The sequence below is a fragment of the Pteropus vampyrus genome, unplaced genomic scaffold, assembly GCF_000151845.1.
Source record: "Pteropus vampyrus isolate Shadow unplaced genomic scaffold, Pvam_2.0 Scaffold642, whole genome shotgun sequence".
NCBI lineage: Eukaryota > Metazoa > Chordata > Mammalia > Chiroptera > Pteropodidae > Pteropus > Pteropus vampyrus.
Window position 1 is genome coordinate 160,385 of NW_011889423.1, and position 19,993 is coordinate 180,377.

At 44.5% G+C, this 19,993-nt stretch overlaps 1 protein-coding gene, 1 long non-coding RNA gene and 1 pseudogene across 2 annotated transcripts; 1 reads left to right on the forward strand and 2 right to left on the reverse strand.

Annotated features, from left to right (window-relative positions):
• Positions 1-8,032: 8,032 nt before the first annotated feature.
• KLHL33 (kelch like family member 33) lies at positions 8,033-14,720 on the reverse strand. Its single transcript, XM_011385018.2, has 4 exons — positions 13,943-14,720; positions 9,418-10,342; positions 9,117-9,284; positions 8,033-9,007 (listed from the first exon to the last, which is right to left on the reverse strand). Exons 1-4 carry the CDS (start codon positions 14,676-14,678, stop codon positions 8,455-8,457), a joined length of 2,382 nt encoding a protein of 793 aa, XP_011383320.1. The 5' UTR covers positions 14,679-14,720; the 3' UTR covers positions 8,033-8,454.
• LOC111733799 lies at positions 11,435-11,553 on the forward strand (annotated as a pseudogene).
• Positions 14,721-15,014: 294 nt separating the features above from the next.
• LOC111733798 lies at positions 15,015-19,641 on the reverse strand. The gene is made up of 3 exons (XR_002778181.1): positions 19,395-19,641; positions 15,639-19,185; positions 15,015-15,441 (listed from the first exon to the last, which is right to left on the reverse strand). It is a non-coding gene; the product is annotated as an uncharacterized LOC111733798 (long non-coding RNA).
• Between the last annotated feature and the right edge of the window lie 352 nt (positions 19,642-19,993).

A 19,993-nucleotide genomic window follows, 5' to 3' on the forward strand; every position in this document is an offset into this window, starting at 1 on the left:
GAGAGACAGAGCTAGGACTAGAACACAAGTCTCTTGATTCCCAGTCCAGTGCTTAGCCACAGTAATGCTTGTTCCCTTAGACATTATTTTTAACATTATTGCCTACAAAAGGCTACCTGTTAAAATGAACTGTTGCCTTGGAGGGCTTTTTCATGAAGACATTAAAAGAGTATGTCAGCAGTTCACAAGTGTTGGAAGATAGGGCCTACCTGAGGAATACATACTCATGTCAAAAATTAATCATATTAAAAACATGATCGGGATACCTAATCTCATATAGGATTTGAGTGCTACCTCTAAGTGATTAGAGCATTTCGAAGAAAATTTTGTATGTCAAAATAGTGGACTTGGGGAAACATTTTAATGGCTTGTAGTAATAATGAAACAAAATATGGGGATTAGGATAGTCCCAGGAGGACTGGAATACTTGGCCACCATGTTAATCTAAGATGCAGACTGAGGTGGTGTAATATAGCATAGTAATTAAACATGCACTCTGGAGTCCAACAGATGTGTGTTTAAATCCTGCTCATTATTAAAGAGCTGTAAACCTAAACTGCAGAAGAAAATAAGGTAAATAATCTCATAAACCCTGAATGGAGCAAGAGACTGGTCCCTGAGTCTGCAGTAAGATCCAATGATGCTGTTATGGTAAAACGGCCAGTAGAGGTCTTTTATCTGAAAATTTTCACCTCATGTATCATACTCATAACATTCCCTGGCTCGACACATACTAATAAATGAAACAAACTGTTGGAAGGAAGAATCTCTTGCTCTGGCTGAGTATCTTTGCAATTCGCAACTGGTATGTTATTGCAGTTGGGTATTAGATTCCTCAAGACCATGTCTCTAAGTCTCCAATGCCATTTATACCCTTTAATTGCTCTCACTTGTATGAGTTTCTAAGTATGAGTTTCACAAATAAAGCCTGCCATTCATGGAAGTATATCTACACAGGAGAAGTGGCATGGTAAGGAAAGCAGGCTCCGAAGTTAAATATTGCTCAACATTTATAAACTGTGTGACCTTAGGTAAGTAATTTCACTCCTGTAAGCTTCAGTTTTCTTATCTGTAAAATGAGGATAATAATAGCATCTACTTTTTATAGGTTGTATTGGCATTTAAATGAAATAATGTATATAAAGCAATTAGCATACTGCCTGGCACATAGCAAGCACTCAAACAATGTTAGCTATTATTTAAAAGAAGCAGTTCCAACTCTTATGAGAGAGTAGGCTTTTTCAATTTGCTTGAAAAGTATTCATTGGTGCTCAGATTGCCTATGGTGATGAGTCAAACTGGTATATAGTTAGAAGACCTCTAGCCCCCTAAATGCCTTGCCACAGCTGGAGTCCAGATGAACCCACGTTCCTATCTCAGGAGCAGTATGAAGCTGGAGTAGCTGGAGATAAACCTTGTAACCTTCTCCATGACCCTTGTGGTTTTAGGGGCCTGTCACTACAGCACAGTGGTCACCTTGTATGGCATCATCTAGCTCACTGATCTAAAGGATGTGGCCTGTGAACTTGATTTACAAACTACTGAGGCACACTTCTAAATGTGTCTAGAGATGCTTAGGACTATCCCAAGCTCTGGGGCTCATGACTGTTTATAGTACACGTATTATCCTTGTTTTATTGATTAAGATACTGGCATTCAAAGTGATTAATGGACTTACTTGTCATTATCAAAACAGCAGTTGTTTTGGGGCTTGAACCCAAGTTACTGATTCTAATTCAGCACATTTTCAAGCTACACATACTTTAGAAAAATTATTCTAATCAGAAATATAGATTATTATATCTTCAATCATCAGTTATAATATGCCATGAACATCTAGTTCTCAGAGAAAAAAAAGACTATAGTTTCACTACTAGTGACATATACATATATTCATGTGTATATATCTATCTATCTATATCTATATCTATCTATCTATATCTATCTATATATATTATAGTTATATTACTATATGGGAGTTGTGATAAATTCACACATTTCTACCTATGACCCTTTGATTTCAAGGGTTAGCCAGGATTTGGAATGTAGTCTGCGGCCCTGAAAGAGTAATTATGACAGTCTTGCCTATATCCCTAAACTGCAATGTTTGTCCCAGTCAGCCTCTGGGTCCTTATGCACAAATATGTCACCCAGAGACTGCTCTCATGAAAAGCCTTCTTTTGCATTATTCAGACTGTGCCACATGCCTTGGCTTCCTATATGGTATAAAAAAGGGTTTGAATTACATGATCTCTAAAATCTCTTTATTCCATGATTCTATTAAACAATTTGTATAGTTTTTTACTCTTTTGGTTGGACATTGTTGCTTCTACAGCCCAGACTGTTTGGGTAAAAATGGTTTTGTAGCTAGTAGGATTTTCATGTGACTATTTTTTACCCTCCTTTTAAAAATTATTTTTAACCTTTTCTTACTATCATTTTTTCAGGTGTCCAGGGCATAATATATATAATGAATTTGACAGAAAAATATTGGGAGAAGAGATCAATTAGTTGTCTATTTCAGTAGTTCAGAATTACACGATGAGTCAAGAGAAGAAAAAAGATAAGGAGAAAAGAAGCTTGAGATGATTACAAAGATTTATGTCTAGGAAAAAGGGAAAATGATGATGCCAACAAAGCATGATGAATCTGAACTGATTTATTATTTTTTTATGGTGACATTGGTTAATAATCCAGTAAGTTTCAGCTGTACCCTTTAACAAAAAGAAATATATCTATTTACACTGTGTGTTCAACTCCCATAGTTAGATTTCTTTCTGTCACCACATATTTAACCCCCTTTACCCTGTCTACCTCCCCCTACTCCTACCCCCTACCCTCTGGTAACCACTAGTCCATTGTCCATGTCTATGAGTCTCTGTTTGTTTGTCCTGTTTATCTGTTGCTTTTAGGTTTACATCTCACATATAAGTGATAGCATGTGATTTTAAGCTTTTTCTGTCTGGCTTATTTCGCTGAGCATGATTATCTCGAGGTCCATCCATGTTGTCACAGATGGCAGTATTTCATCTCTTCTTATGGCTGAGTAATAGTCCATTGTATATATGTACCACAGCTTCTGTAGCCAGTCATCTATTGTAGGACACTTCGGTTGCTTCCATGTCCTGGCCACCGTGAATAATGCTGCTATGAACATCGGCGCACCAATATCTTTTTGGATATGGGTTTTCAAGTCTTTGGGGTAAATACCCAGTAGAGGGATTGCTGGATCATATGGTAGATCAATTCTTAGTTTTTTGAGCAACCTCCAGACTGTTTTCCATGGTAGCTGTACCAATTTGCAGTCCCACCAGCAGTGTATAGGGTTCCTTTTTCTCCGCATCCTCTCCAGCATTTATTATTACCTGTCCTGTTGATTATAGCTATTCTAACAGGTTTGAGATGGTAGCTCATTGTGCTTTTGATTGGCATTTCCCTAATAGCTAGCATCTTTTCATATATTTGTTGGCCATTTGTATGTCCTCTAGGGAGAAGTGTCAGTTCAGCTCCTCTGCCCATTTTTTGATTGGATCATTTGTGTTTTTGTTGTTATTGAGTTGCATGAGTTCTTTGTATAATTTGGATATTAGCCCTTATCAGAAGTATTGCTTGCAAATATATTTTCTCATTTGGATGGTTATCTCTTTACCTTATTGACAATTTCTTTTGCAGAGCAGAAGGTTTTTAGTTTGATGTAGTCTCATTCATTTATTTTTGCTTTTATTTCCCTTATTTTTTAGTTCAAATTTATAAAATCCTCTTTATGTCCAAGATTCTTAAGTTTAGTTCCTACATTTTCTTCTATGCATTGTATTGTTTCAGGTCTTATATTCAGGTCCTTAATCCATTTTGAGTAAATTTTGGTGTGTGGTGATAGACAACAATCTAGTTTCATTGTTTTGCAGGTGGCTTTCCAGTTTTCCCAGCACCATTTATTAAAGAGGCTTTTTTACTCCACTGTATGATTTTGGCTTCTTTGTTATAAATTATTTGCCCATATAAATATGGGTTTACTTTTGGACTCTCGATTCTGTTCCACTGGTCCATGTGTCTGTTTTTCTGCCAATACCATGCCGTTTTGATTATTGTCACTTTGTAGTATAATTTGAAGTCAGGCAGAGTGATGCCTCCAGCCTTGATCTTTTTTCTCAGGATGGCTTTGGAAATTTGGGGTCTTTTGTGCTTCCATACAAATCTGATGATTTTTTGTTCTATTTCTTTAAAAAATGCCAATGGGATTTTGATGGGGATTGCATTAAATCTATATAATGCTTTAAATAATATGGTTATTTTAACTATGTAGAGTCTTCCAATCCAAGAACACAGAATATCTTTCCATTTCTTTGTATTTTCTTCAATTTCTTTTAATAGAGTCTTGTAGTTTTCATTATATAGTCCCTTCACATGTTTCGTTAGATTTATTCCTAGGTATTTTATTCTTTTTGTTGCAATTGCAAAAGGAATTCTATTTTCCACTTCTTTTTCTGACACTTAATTATTAGAGTATAGAAACGCTATGGATTTTTGAACATTGAGTTTGTATCCAGAAACATTACTGTATTTGTTTATTGTTTCTAGTAGTGTTCTTCTGGAGTCTTTAGGGTTTTCTATGTAGAGAATCATGTCATTCGCAAATAATGACAATTTGACTTCTTTGTTTCCTATTCAGATGCCTTTTATACCTTTCTCTTACCTGATTGCACTCGCTAGGACCTCCAATGTTATATTGAATAACAGTAGTGATAGTGGACAGCCTTGCCTTGTTCCTGATCTTAGAGGGAAGGTTTTTAGTTTTCCTTTTTGTGAGTTATCTTTACCAGGTTTTGGTACCAGGGTGATATTAGCCTCATAAAATGAGTTGGGAAGTATTGCCTCCTCTTCGATTTTTTGGAAGAGTTTGAGGAGAATAGGTATTAAATCTTGTTTGAATGTTTGGTAGAATTCACTGGTGAAGGCATCTGGTCCTAGACTTTTACTTTTCGGTAGATTTTTGATAATTGTTTCGATTTCCATACTCCTGATTGCTCTATTTAGATTTTCCAGTTCTTCTTGATTCGGTCTAGAAAGGTTGTATTTTTCTAAGTTCTGGTCTATTTCTTCTAGGTTATTAAATTTGGTGTTATATACTTTTTCATAGTATTCTTGTATGACCCTTTGTATTTCTGCAGTGTGTCATACTTTCCCCTTTCATCTCTGATTTCATTTGTGTCCTTTCTCTTTTTTCTTTAGTGAGTCCAGCCATGGGTTTGTCTATTTTATTAACCTTCTCAAAGAACCAGCTCTTTGTTGCATTTGTTTTTTCTGACTCTGAACTTATGATAGTGGTACATCCAAGTGGAGATGAGGGCTGCTGAAAAACTCAGATTTGGAACCTAGGTGAGTCATTAAGGCTTGAGATAGAGGAGAAGTGAGCATTCAGAAGAACATAAAGCAAGGTAAAAGAACATGGACAATGTAGAATTAGGCACAGGAGACAAAGGACCCATGTAGTCCAACACACTTATTGGTACTAGACAAAAACCTGCATGCCCCATCTATCCAGTTCCTTAAGTCAATCTTGGAAAGACAGGAGCAAAAACGGAAATTCTACCCTCATCAACAAAGGAGGTTGAAGGAAGGGTGTAGGGGAGCCAGTAGGGGAGTATCTAAAATGCCTTGGTTCATTATATGTGATTTATCAAAGACAAGAATCCTGAGCCTCTACACATTCACCAAACTAGCCTAATCCCTAAGTTGCCATGATTTCACAGTCTGTATTATTGTTCTGTACCAATTCCTGACTCTCGCTACACTTGCCTTCTGGGATTGAAATACTACCCTGAATCTCAGTCCACTTGACGAGGGCCCCAACTCTTACCTGGCCTATATGAGGTCCCTCTCACCGAAGAGTGGACTATTGACCAGGGCCCTGTTTCAAATCAAAGCCCTCCTCCTCTCTCCTCACTCTAACCTCAATTTAAAAATTAATAATGAAAGCTAGAAACTTCAGCATCTAACTACTCGCATCTGCACACTTTGGGACCCTTGGCTGCCAGCTCCACCTGAGATAGAGCCAGGCCCTCTTGGTCACTATAATTTGACTTTCTGTCACCTCTTTGGATTGGAGAAATAAGAGAAGGCTCAGGAGAGTGTGCTATCTCTGGAGCCAGGAGAGGAAAATTTTTTAGTGTAAGAGCTAGTTTTCAAGACAGTCAACTCCTGCAGAAAGATGGAAGGAGATTGTTTGATTTGGTGAGAAGTAGCTCGTGGTGACAATGAAGAAAGGTGATGGTTTCAGTAGTGTGATGGCGATAGAAGTCAAATTACAGGGAATTTTGAATGCTTTTCATAATAAAGAAACTCAGACAAGAATGATTCAATCATGAGAAAGCTTTATTTGAGCCTGTCTTTGCATACAAATCATAAAGAATGTGTTCACAGACGTTCACACTAAAGACTCAATTCTAGTAGTTTCTCAATACTTCTAATTTCCTTCTTCCCTGTCTTCTTCAATCTTTCTTTTCTTTTCTCTTATGTCTCCTACTTACTCCCCTTCATTTTAACTATGTTCCTAAACAGAGATATAGAAAAAACCTTAATGAAATAATGAAATAAAAAAACCCCACAGAAACATGTCAAGTACCTCTGGGGTGAGGATGAAAAAAGATGCAAGGGAGACTCCTTTATCTCACCCTTAGGAGCATGAGAATCTTAAACAAGGGTAATAGAAAATTTATCTATGCAAAGAACTGGCCCTTCTTTGCCCCAAGCTGCTCAAGGGTCAGAAATGAAAACATCAGAGAGGAAAGATTTAGGGAAGATTCATGGAAGGAGGAAAAATACAATCATTAAGTGAAAGCCATTGTCTTCAAAAAGAAGAGAATAGGCTACAGAAGAGAATAGGCTAGCCACAGCAGCAGCATTCTCTGAAGAACCACTGGAATTCTGACTTCCCCTTTGCTATGGAGACACAGGGCACTACATGCCCCATTTGCTTCCTTTCTCTGTCTAGTGAGTCAGGCAGCCTTCAAGATCCAGCTCAAACTATACCCATCTGATGATGACGCCTTCCCTAACAGAAGCCCCCCCTGGGCAGAGTTCACTCCTCCATACTCTGGGCTCTCATACCTCTAAGTATCAGGTATGAAATGTATGATATAAGTGTCCACAACTCTAAGTCCACTGCATAACTTGTATTTATTTACAAGTCTGTCTGCTGGTCAGGAGCTCTCTGACCTTTGTATCCTTAGTGTCTTATATAGTGCCTGGCACATAGTTGGTAACTTAATAACTGTGAGGGTAAAAGGAGAAAAGAAAGAAAAGGAGGGGCAGAAGAGGGAGCAGGGGGAGTGAGGGAGGGAAGGAAGGAAGGAAGGAAGGAAGGAAGGAAGGAAGGAAGGAAGGAAGGAAGGAAGGAAGGAAGGAGAAAAAAAAAAGCAGGGTGGAGGAAGGGAGAGAGAAAGCATCTGACTCAAGGTTCTCCAGCTACAAAAAAGGGAAATAGACTCAAAAAACTCTGGAAGAAAGGGACAGAAAAGGGGAAAACCAATTTTCCAGGTCTTCTCTGCCTCTCACTCTTCTCTCTACCACTTCCTCTCATAACCTTACACCACAACTGTCCTCTTTTCACTCCTGATCCCTCAATTCACTCCAAAGAGAAGGAAAGCAGCCAGTCAGGCTTCTGACTTATTCCATCTCATTCCTTCAAACCTTGTATAACCCCTTTGCCTCTGCCCTCCTCATCTTCCCCACATGCAGCACTTCCCCTTTATTGTCCTGGCTTCTCAGGCCCCTGTGCTGTGCCAAGTCTGGACGGGAACTTCTACCTCAGACTGAAAACCAAGAGGCTCTTAGAGGTAGCCTTCAGTGTCTAGGCTGAGGAAACGCTAGACTGGGTCTGCAAGTTACCTGAGAAAGACTATTGTCAAGAAGGTTCATGTACCCCAGGGATTAAAGAGTAGAAAGGAGCAAGTCTTAGAAAAGGGAAGGGCTCAACAACTACAGTCCTCTCCCCACCACCCCTACCCCCCGCCGCGACCCTCCACTCCTCAAACCGGCCTTTTCACAGTTTTCTCCTTGATCCATAGGCCAGAATCATCGTTTTCTCAACTGTCCTCTTATAGCCCCTACACCTTGGCTATTGGAGATTCTCGACTGTCTTCCCAGCTAGAGGTACTTTCCCCACCAAGAATTGTACCAGGGTCCCTAAACCTTGTATATTTGTTCCTGGGTCTTGTCTCCTTACCTAGGTATTCAGCTGCCTCCCCTTCCCCAATGCCCTTTCCCTAGGAATTTTGGAACCCCCTTTTCCTCAGTGAAGATCATATATTCAAAAGCAGTTTATGAGTTGTAAGCACTGTATGAGAATAAAATACTCTCATGAATAAAGCCTTCTCTTTCTCCCCCCAGAATTTCTGTTCTTCTATTATGATGTGCCTTATCCCTTCCTCCCCCCATTCACTGCTACTCCCTCCCTCACCCAGCAGGTTTGGTTTGGTGCTGTGTGGGGCCCAAAGCTATGTGCTGTACAGTAGGCAGTGTCAGGACACAGGCAGGCATCTCAGCCCGAGGCCTTGGCAGAGTTCCTAGGCAGAGCCATCGGCCCAAGCCAGGACAGTAAGCATGGATAAGGTGGGAGATGGCATAAGTACGGTGGCTGTAGCCCCCCAGCACCAGGAGCTCCCCCTCCAGCACAGCACCTGCAGCCCCCACATGGGGGGAAGGCAGGGGTGCCAGCTGAGTCCAGCTATTAGTCCTTGGTTCATAGGCCTCAAAGCTCAGCAAGTCCCCAGTCTCACCTAGCCCACCTGCTACATACAACCGCCCACCCAGAGCAGCCATGACATGGCCAGCTCTAGGTTCCCTCATAGGACTCAGAAGTGTCCCTGGCTTCTCAAGTTTGGGATCATAGTGCAGCAATGAGGCCAGGCATTGGCCAGTCCCGTTGCAGCCACCACTCATGTACAATCGGCCTTCCAAAATAGCAGCTGCATGGGCAAAGCGTGGTGCTGGAAGTGCAGGTGCTGGCCTAAGGGAGAACAGGGCACATGATCAGGCAACAATCATCCTCAACTTTCCTTCTCCTCCAAGTCCCCTAGTCTCTCCTTGATGCCTAGAAAGCCCCTTTCCCTTCTCACCTCCAGACATTAAGCTCGGGGTTATAAGTCTCCACGGAGTTGAGGGCAACACCATTGGCGCGTCCGCCCAGGGCGTAAAGTAGTCCATCCAGTGCCACCAGGGGAAAAAAACTCCGAGCCTGGCACAAAGGTGCCATCTCCTCCCAGTCCTCTTGACTGGGGTCCCACCTAGACACAGTGTGACAAGAGATGGGAAGAGTGACCCTGGGAGTGTGTTGTTGGCTGGGCTAGCAATGTCCCTCTGCTGCCCACCTTGGAGCCTCCCACTCTTGGGGCAAGGGGCAGGAAAGGGGTGCCATACCTGAGAGTCGAAGCCAGGGTGTTGGAATGGCTGTAGAAATCCTGTCCCCCACACACGTAGAGTTCACTTCCTGCTAGGCTCGCCGCTCCATGTCGGAAGCGCCCTGGGGCAGGCAGGGCAGGTAGCCGCCCCCACTCCACAGTTCTCACTAGTCCCATGCCGCAGCAAAAGGCCCGGGCCCACCACACTCTTCGGGACGGTTGTCTTACGGCCATGTCTGATCTGAGCCCATCCCCGCCAATCACTACCAGAGCCTGGTCAGGCTCCCTCCGCCTCACTTTACCTGGAACCTCAGCCTCCACCATCAGCTGATGCAGCAAGCCCTGAGGCAGGGGTGGAGGTAGCCCTTCTGCCCGTACTCTCCGCAGCTCCCTGGTGGACATACGGCCAAAACGGACACATCGAAGCAGGGCCTTGGCCTCTGACTCCTGGGTCTCAGGGTTGGCAGCTAGCCAACACCGTGCAGCCATAAAGGCCTCTAACTCCTCCTGCATATGTAGCTCGTCGCTATCCAGGAGCTCAGCCAGGCAGGCAGCTGGTAAAGAAGGGAAAGTGGGGCACAAAGCTACCGCAGGCAGGTGGGTGAGGAGGTAGTGACGGGCTTTTCTCCAGAGCCTCTCCAACCCAGGGGCTTCAGACATGGAGAACAGGGCCAGGCAACGGGCAGGGCTGAGGCCCCGTGCCAAGGCCCTCAGACACAGAGCCAGGCAGGAGGAGCTCTGGTACTGCAGAGCAGCCTGAGCAGCTCTCAGCAGTCCTGGCCACTTTGCCTGTACAACCCCAGAGTAGGCAAAAGAGACAAGGAGTCGCAGGTCCTGGGCAGCGATGGTATGCAGAGACACCTTTGCGCCCTGGGATTCCTTCATCCCACTCAGGAGCATGGCCCCAAAGAACTCGCTGCCACAGGCTAGGGCTGCTCGGTGCACTGCAAGAGAGAGAAGCAGAGGGGGATTCAGAGTAATGAAAACTGCTAGGCAATATCCCAGCTTTACAACCCCAGTTTTGGGCCAACCACCCAAGGCCACAGGCCAAACTGTGGTGTGCATCAGAATACCATGAGATGGTATTTAACAATGGAATACCATTTATTAAAATGCAGGTTTCAGAACCCACCTCCCAAGATTCTGATTCCATAGGTCTGGATGGAGATCCTAGGATTTCGTATTTTAACATTTTCAAGCACCCTGCATGATTCTCATGTTAGTGGTTGACAATACTTTGATAAACATTGCTTTAGTCTTTTTGATCCACATCAATTAGAAAAAGTCTTGATGGATCAAGTTGAGAAGATGCTATAGGCAGCATTTTCTAAAAGAGGGCACAAAATAAACTGCAAAGACTGATATGCAAATTATATAGTTCTCTCTATATTGTGCACAGAATAAAGTTCTTTCCTTTACAATTTTGAGAACCACTGATATCAGCCATTTTGTTAGATTTTATCACACTCAGGAATGACCGTGACCCAACCTACTCTGACTACCATCTCCTCTTGCCCAAGATCTTGCTTAAGATTTCGCATATATTCTAGCTTTCTTCTGCACATAGCCCTCCTCATCTTGGCATAATTCATGGAATTATGAGATTTTAAACGGGCAACTTTCAAAATCGTCAAGTTCAATTGTTCCTTTTAAGATAATTGCTACAATGAGTATACTTGTGTATTGATACCCTACTTACTGGCCCTCATGACACTGAATCTGTCCTATTAACAAATTCTGTTAAACAACTATATATTTCATATGCTTCCTAATGTAACTCATGTGCATGCTTGGCATTACCTACAGAGTATTCTGACAGAAATAGTTAAGCTAAATCTAATCAAGCCTTTATATCTAAATTTAAATTTATAGGAAATTAAGAGGCTAAAAGAACAAATTAAACAAAACCATGAGGGAAAACACATAAAAATGGAGCATTTTATAAGATAACTTATCTTGTTTCTTCAGTAAATCAAGTCATAGAACAGGGAAAGAGGATTGTACGAGAGTAAAGGAACCTTAAGAGATGTACATCTGTCTATGGGCATACCACCCTGAATGTGCCTGACCCCAGCTGATCTCTAAAGCTAAGCAGGGTTGGGCCTGGTTAGTACTTGGGTGGGAGACCACCTAGAAATACCAGGTGCTGTAGGCATATAAAAAAAAAGAGAGAGAGAGGGAGAGATGTACATCTGAGTATATAGCACAGTCCTTGATTGGCTCTTGGGTTGAACAAACCAGCTCTAAAAGACATTTTTTAGACAAGAGAGAAAACTTTAAGATGGACTAGGTGATATTAAGGAATTATTGTTAATTTTGTTAGAAATGATAAAGGTATCATGATTAAACGAGAAAATGTCCTCTTTTAAAGAGACACATACCCAAGTATTTATGAGTAAAATGTCACAGATTTACTTTAAACTTCAGCAAAAGATAAAGAGATGAAACAAATATATTAAAATGTTAATTGTTAAGTGTGGACAATGGGTGTTTGAGTGTTCATCTTAATATTCTCTTTACTTTGCTGTGTGTTAAAAATGTTTCATAATAAAGGGGAGAATGCTGCTAGAAGTCCTCTTAGGCAGGTGACACAGGACCAAGCTCCCAGTGAGGCTTATGAACCTCAAGCTGCTTTGACCATTTGTGGCACGTTCACCTCTCTCAAAGGGCAGGTGATGTTGATATGGCTTTTCATTACCTTCATAAGTTGTAGGTAGTGGCTTAGTGCTTCCCAAGTGGTAAACCTTGGTGACAGCTTTTAAATATATATTGACTGAGAAAATCTGCATTCCTCAAAGCAGGTAAGCCATTTCATCTTCCATACTATCTATCAACCTATAGCTCAACTGTGAAAAGGCTCACAACCACCTGTATCCCCCTCTTATTCATCATTAGTCCCTAGAATTTTAAGTAAAAATTTTCCACCATTAAGATGGAATTTTCTTAGGGAAATAAAAACAGTGACATAAATATGTTTAAGTTCCAAACCCTAGTGAGAATTTTATAACTATGAAATTTTAAATTCTTCCTCCATCCAGTGCTATCAGAAATGATAACAAACACTTTAGAGATCTGCTATAAACTGAATGTTTGTGTCCCCCAAAATTCATATGTTGAATCCCCAGTGTAATGATATTTGTAAATTTGTAGATGGTACCTTTGGGAGGTAATTAGGTATAAGAGTGGAACCTTCATGAATGGGATTACTGCACTTATAGAGACATGAAAGAGATTCTCTCTCTCTCTCTCTCTCTCTCTCTCTCTCTCTCTCTCTCTCTCTCTCTCTCTCCCTTCCCTCCCTCCCTCTCTCTTTCTCTCTCAATCTCTCTGCCATGTGAAAATACAATGACAAAGTGGCCCTCTGCAAACCAAGAAGAGGGCCCTAACCAGACACTGACCAGGCTGGCACCCTAATCTTGGACTTCTAGTCTCCAGAACTGTAGAAAATAAATGTCTGTTGTTAAACTACCCAGTCTATGGTATTTTTGTTATAGCAGCTCAAGCTGACTAAGACAGGACTTTTCCTTCTGGGAATCCCAGAAGCACTTTGGGTCCCAGTCATTCCTTTAATGAGCAATAACTATGTGACTTTGGACCTTTCTTGAAGTTCACTTTTTTTTAAATCGATAAAGTATAAGAGCTTAACCAGATAATCTCTAAACTAATCCTTTTTAATTTTAGATGTTATATGTCTACATCCCAACTCCATTTGCCAGTTCCTATGTGCCTTTGATTTGGCTGCACAGAATGTAGTGCATGGCATAGTGAAAGCAGACTAGGCTAGTGGATATGGGCTTATAACCTGATTTTCACAAGTTAACATCTTTGAGTTTAATGTTCTTTAACTGCGCCTAGGGATAACAGTACCTACCTCACTAGTTTTCAGTGAGAATTTAAAAAGGTGGCATATGCAACAATTTGTAGAACCTAGTACCTCACTATATGTCAGCAGAATCTGAATAATATTCAATTTATTCAGCCCTCCTTAGCTTTCTTGGTGACGAGCAGAGTTAACTTCAAACTGCCATGGCTGGGTAGCCTCCAGATTCTAGCAAAACTGTACCAGACCTTGCTCATCAGCCGTAGGGACACATCTGCCATGGTGTCAAGCACACTTAGGTGAAAGGACACACTGAGTTTTAACACCATATTCCTCTGGCTTTCCCTGTGTCCTAAATAGAAGACTCCAAGAAGGGCCTTTGGTTAATCCCTGTTCGAGTCAATCACTTTCTGCTTGTTCTGCTGGCATGGGCTGCACCCTTAGCTTCAGCCAATTGGCTGAAAATTCCTTGTTACTGGGCACAGGAAGAGCCACAGCATGGTGAGTCAATTTAAATCTGTCACAACTCCTAGGAAAACAACTCAACTGCGCATGCCCCACTCCCAGTGGGCCAGGAGATGCACCAAAGGCCACCCCAGGGAAATTCTGCAGCAGGGATCAAAACCACCACTATGATAGGGATCAAACCATCTGCTGCTTGCACACACCAACCATTCCAGTAGCATTTGCACCTGCAGTAATTTAATGCCCAACAGGCCCTCACCCCGCAGCTGGCAGCCGCCTGCCTCTAGCTCCAGGTCACACCCGATGCCCTCTTGGTATAGGAGCTCGATGCTGCGCAGATTCTCCCTCAGCTCCTCTGCCTGGCTGGGCCGTTTTTCATCATCCTGGGCGCTTCCAGACCTCTTGCCTTTCCCCTGGGCCACAGCCTTCACCCGTGGCGCTCCCAGGGCCTCAGCAGCAACCAGCACATCCCCAGGCGGGGCGGGACCCAGCACCCCCTCATAGGCAAAAGTCAGCACAGCCTCCCAGGCCCCGGGGGCCACATCGAGGCTGAAAGGAGGTTGCGGACCTCTGATGCCCTGCAGCCTGCCTCGAAAGAGGCTGCTAATTGCGGCCAAGATCACCCGATGCACCCCATATACTCGCCCCGCAACTAACACCTCTTCATCCAGCAACAACCTCTGCTCCCGCAGCCGCTGTGCCTCCGCGAAAAACTGGCTGGGATGCTCCTCGCTGCACAGTCCCTCAGGCTCCGTGGAGTCTTCTTCATCTTCATTGTCTTCCCCCTCTAGGGACAAGGCTGGAGAGGGGAGGTTCCCTGGTGCCATAGACCTGAGGCCAGGCTCTTCCAGAGGAAAGAGCGGCAAACCAGAATCTTCGTCCGGGGTCCGAGGCCAAGAGGGGTTTCTCAGGCCGGGCAACGGGAAGCCGAGGCCATCCTTCTGGACTGGAAGGGAGACGCGCCCTGGACGATGCTGGGAGTCCGAGACGCTCATAGCTCAAGTTCGCTGGCTTGCTGCAGATGCGCAAAGGAGAGGAGGGGGCCAGAACTAGACCCGGAGAGGCTGGTGGAACCCCTGCTTCCAGACCGGCACGTTTCAGTCTCTCTCTCTACTTCAAACCCTTCTAACCACCGCCTCCTGTCCCCTCTGGCACTCCACTCCAAGGCTCGAACGGTCAGGCTATACCATGCAACTATGGGATTCACAAGGTACAGCAAAGCGTGCAAGAGACATAGGTAAAGATCCACTACCGGAGCCCACACCCCGCCCGTCTTGCCCCCATCTGGGTAGTCACTCTCCCGAGACACCAGAGTTCTGTTTGCCCTCTCACTTGAGCCTGCTCTGCTTTGGCCAGTGGCAGAGGGAACTCGCCCAGCATCCCCGTCAGCGGCTGCACCCGGCTAATTATAGCCGGTGCTGGCAGGCTTGGAGCTCGGCTCAGGGTGCCCGAACTCGGACACCCAATCCCCTGGGCCCCGTCCCGAGATGACCTCTTCCCCCTTCCACCTGTAGGTCATGTCTTGGTGCTGAGCGAGGCAAATTCGGATGCCAAGGATGCGAAGATCCAGTGGAGTGAGTCAGGCCTCAAAGGCTGTGTTCATCCGATAGGGCGGAGGAGGTGGGCAAGAGTCTGGGCTGTGCAGACCGGCGGGAATGTGGGGCGAGAGGAGTAGAGCATGCATTGGGTTGGTTTGGGGCTTTGACTGTTGATTTTTCCGTGCAGGATAAAGCTGGGACTCTTGGAGCACAGCAATGACTGGAAACACAAACGCACACGACTGGGCCATGAGGGCGGAGGGGTCGGGGAGGTGAAGCTGCAGGGGTCAGAACAGCTCACCCTAAGTAACCCACCCCCAGCGCCCGTTTCTTCCATGTCCAGAGGTGAGGTAGGTGGTGAGATAGCAAAATCCAACCCCGTGTCTTCAGAAGATTCTGCTAGAGTCTAACCCTCACCTTGGTCACTGGGATGACACCAGAAAATGGAATGCAGGGTTGATCTTTGCTGCTGCGGGGACTGGAGTCCTGGACTTCAGTGGAGTAGGGGCGTGTAAGCATTCTGTTTGAGGCAGAACAATGACAGCCACACACTCTGCCTGGGACAACACCCTTCTCATCCTGAGACCTCTAAATCCAAGCAACTACTTTCCCCTGCAGTTCCAGGTATCTTCAAGAAGACATTTAGAGAAGGGGGCAGCAATCACCCTTCCTTCCCCTCTACCAGAGAGGTAGGACAGGCCAAAGGCTGCTGGGACTGGATTCCCTGTCCTATATAAAGGCTGATCCAGGATGGATAGATTAACCTAACAACCTGACTTAACTGGGGAGCCAAGCAAGATTGTTCTTTAAGACTCAAGTAAGAGGGGTGGCATTAGTGTGAAAGAGGGCGGGCAGGTGAGTAGCTCAACACAGAACCCTCTCCATGCAGTGGAAGTCTTAGGCAGGCAAGGGGAAATAGAGATGGGGGTGAGAAGGCCAAGGGGATGATTGTGAGAGCTAGACAGATCAGAGAGGGGCCAAATGTGGGGAGCTATGGGATTTTGTGTATGTGTGTAGCTGGCAGAGCAGATTTCCAGGGACTCAGACCCGAAATTAGATGGTTTCGCCTGGAGAGACTGCACATGCCAATTCTTTAAGGTGAAAGTAAGAAGGACTCATTCTGAGGACCTATTGAGATGAGCACCAGTCAAGACTACTGGATGAGAAATGCTGTTTTCTGCCCCCAGATATTTACAATCTTGAGGTTCATCTCTCTGGCATAGGAAAGGACATTTTGCAGTTTGGGGCAAGAAGGAAATTTAGCCGCACTCTTTTATAGAAAGAGGCTGGCGGGAAAGGAAATTGGAGGATTGGAGAGGAGAGTGAAGATGAGGCAATGAGAGGAAGTAGAGTAGTATTTATTCCTCCCCTTTGATTCACATTTCTCCTTTTTTGAGGTGGGATAACCTATGATATTCCAGGACCAAATTCTTCCTGATCCTCCTCTCTTTTATCAACTACCTCCTTGAGGCATTCCTCCCCACAAACCCCAGCCGAAACCCACTGGCTTCTTTGAGTACCTAGTGAGACAGTGGGAAGCTGGCTGAGAAATGTGTTAAAGGGCATGAATGCCTCAGAATGTCACATTAGCCCAGACCTCCTCAGAAAAGACCCTTTGACCTCCGATTCTGTATGTCATTTACAAACTGACCATCAGACCACTCTGAGCCCTATAAATGCCTGGGCATTCTCTTATCTTTCCAGCCTCACCTAAGTCACTGGCGCTAAACTGAGTAGAGGGGTAATGATCTTGGCTGAATGGAGGGAAGCCAGGAGGTCCTCCTAAAGACCCTATCTTTTCTCTCTATTCTTTTATGTCGGGAGTATTTTCTTAGAAAATGTGGTCCCGCAGTGGTGTGGGCCAAAGGGCAGTTTCTTTGGTATGTTTTCCATCTTCTCTTCAGCCACTGGGTTACGCACTGGGACCACTATCTCTGGAGACCTCAAGATGAGGATGTCCAGGCACAGAACACACTCTCTAATCCCTCTTCTCTCTCCATTAATCGTACAACTTTTGTTTCCAGCACTCTGCTACAGCTATCCCCAAAGGAACCCTCTTTGCCATCCCAGGAACCATACTTTCCTACCTGGACATCTCTGCCACTATGGGTAAGGCCCTCCACTCCTGCCTTCTGTGCAGAATGACCCGGAGCCCTGGTTTCTACCTCACTGAGGTGGTAGGGTATAGGCTCCTGCATGACTAGAGATATTTCAGGAAATAGGACTGGCATGAGTTGTACAATGAGAGCTGCCTGGGGCCAGAGTGCCAGTATGGCTGGGATTTCAACAGTTGTCGAGGGCAAGGGTCCTGCCTCTATATGCTCTCTAATCACTACCAGGTGAGTGAACCAGAGGGGATATTCGAGAGATAAATCCTACCTTGTCTACTGCTGGGCATAGAGCAGATGCTCCAAAACCAGTATATGCCTAAGTGGATGCATGTGGACGGGGTAAAACCTTCAAAGATGAGATAAAATTTAATATTCCCTTCAACTTCTGGGAAAGTTAGGAGGTGAAAATATGGGTGGAATACATTGCTTCCAGAATACAGTGATGTCTGCCTCTGCCTACTCTTCTCCTTAGGCCATGAGCATGGTGTCTGCTTTCAGTTTCATGATGTCTGCAGGAATTTTCAGTGCCACCCTGTTCTCTGCCTTTCCTGCTTTGTTTCAGCCCCCAAAGCCTTCTAGGTTAGTTGGTACTTTAGCAAGAGGCTTATGGGAGAAAGGAGAGAATGTAAGTAGACCAGGACAGCCCAAGAGTCTAATCTTTTGAAGAGGAGCAAAAAAGGGCTCAGTCTCAGCAACCAGGAGTTAGATGGTGATGACTGTGGTTGCCTGATATTCAAAAGACAATCCGAGCTCACATAACAAAATTAAAAGTCTGCCCATAAATCAAGGCAAAATTTGGGGAGGGCATCACTCTTCTGTCATTCTTCACTCTGTTTTTCCCATTGCACATTCCCAGAGATCTTACCACACGCTACTCCTTCAATCCTTTCTTCCTGTTAAGATCCTTAAGCTCCCTCAACTCTTCCCTCTGTGTTCCCCCATTCTTTCCTGCCTCTTTAGAGGAAGAAGAAGCTATCATTCTTCCTCTTCCTGGGACCCTCCCCTGATAATTACCATGCTTTCTTATAGTAGCTGTGCCAGGACAAACTGTACCCAGTCATTGGCTTTTAAGGGACAGGTTAAGGCAAGAACAATGAACCTGTGTGAGGTTATCTGTTCACCTTCCTCACTGCTGTTGATTTCATCCTTACTGGTGAGTATTCCTCTAACTCTCACACCCGGCTTCATTAATCACCTTTCTCCTCATGCCCTGCCCCACTGCCCTACCTCTAGCTTTTAGGGTTGGACCCCAAAGCCTTTTTTCTATCTCTCTAGTCCTGAAAGTAGATGAAAAGTCTGCTACATTGGTGGTAGTGAGGGTGGAGTGTGTAGAAGGTGAAGAGGGGAGTAGGGAATAGGGAGTATGGGGAAAGGGAAGCCAGAAGATAATAATGCTCTTGACTCTCCAGACCCAGATCCCAAGACTCCAGTTTGCAGACTGACTCCCTTACCTTTCATCTCTCCCAAAGCTGGTCTGCACAATGTTACTCCCATTATCTCTTACTTTTTCCTCCACTCCTATGCCTTCATCAACTTGGGCTGTTTCTACACCTCCTTTAGCCAGTCGCCTGGTCAGTATGGGCAGGTATTGGGGTCAGGCCCAGGACTTGGAGGACCTAGGAGAGTTGAAGGAGCATCCTTGGGGTACAAGAGGGAGTGATACTGAGGCTTGGACAAGGGATAGGCTGCATTCACTCACCCCTGCAAGCTGGCACCCTTCCTTCTGATGGTACAGTTCCTGGCTCTCCCCGCAGGGCTGTCTGCTTTCCCGGCTCACATTCATCTTCACTTAGTGGACAGTGCTTATTGCTGTATTATTCTTTTGCTGCTGCTCTCTCCATTCTGTAAGAAACCTGGTGAGTAAGGGCAAACCTGGTGGGTAAAGGAGTGAGGGAGTGAGAAACAGCAAGACGCTGACCCCCATAAGAAACCCAGAACTACCAACAGTAAATCTCCATTTCTTCTTCTTCCTGACAAGTGAGGCCTTACCTCTGATCACTCTATACCACCTCTTCCACTGCACAGATATGAACTGGGCTCCTTGGTCCATCTGGGCACTTACCACAAGGCACCATCCTCCTCAGGAAGCCTGTCCAACGTGCAGGATTGCGTCAAGAAATTCTGGTGAGGGAGTCTCTAGACCAGAAGTTGAAAACTGATGGCCTCTGAATTGGATCTTACCTGCAAATAAGTTTTGTTCAGATTGCAGAGCATTTACAATAAAAATAATAATAATAATTGCCAACATTTAACATGAATCTAGTAGTGCTGGGCCTCCATCCTACATGGCACACTAGTTAGAGCCAAGTCACTGCTGTCCCATGAGACAAGGCAGGTACTCTCCACTTTGCCACAGTTTCCACCTGGTCGACTTTATTTTTTGATTATTATGTGACTGGTTCTTGCAGGCTTGAGTTTTCAATCTCTGCCCTAGACATAAAAGGAAACTACTTTCCTAAAATCTTGGAGGGGAAGTAGGAGGAAAAAGAAAGGAACAGAATTCTAGTGGGGTAGAGAAAGCAGGGTTCCCTGAAGAGGGGGTGCTCCATGGTAGGACAAAAACCACAGGAACCAGTTTCCCTCATCGTGCTGTGATATGGAGAAGCCTCTCTAATACTCTTGGTTTCTTCCTAAAATCTTCTCTAAAATCCTCTAGTGGGA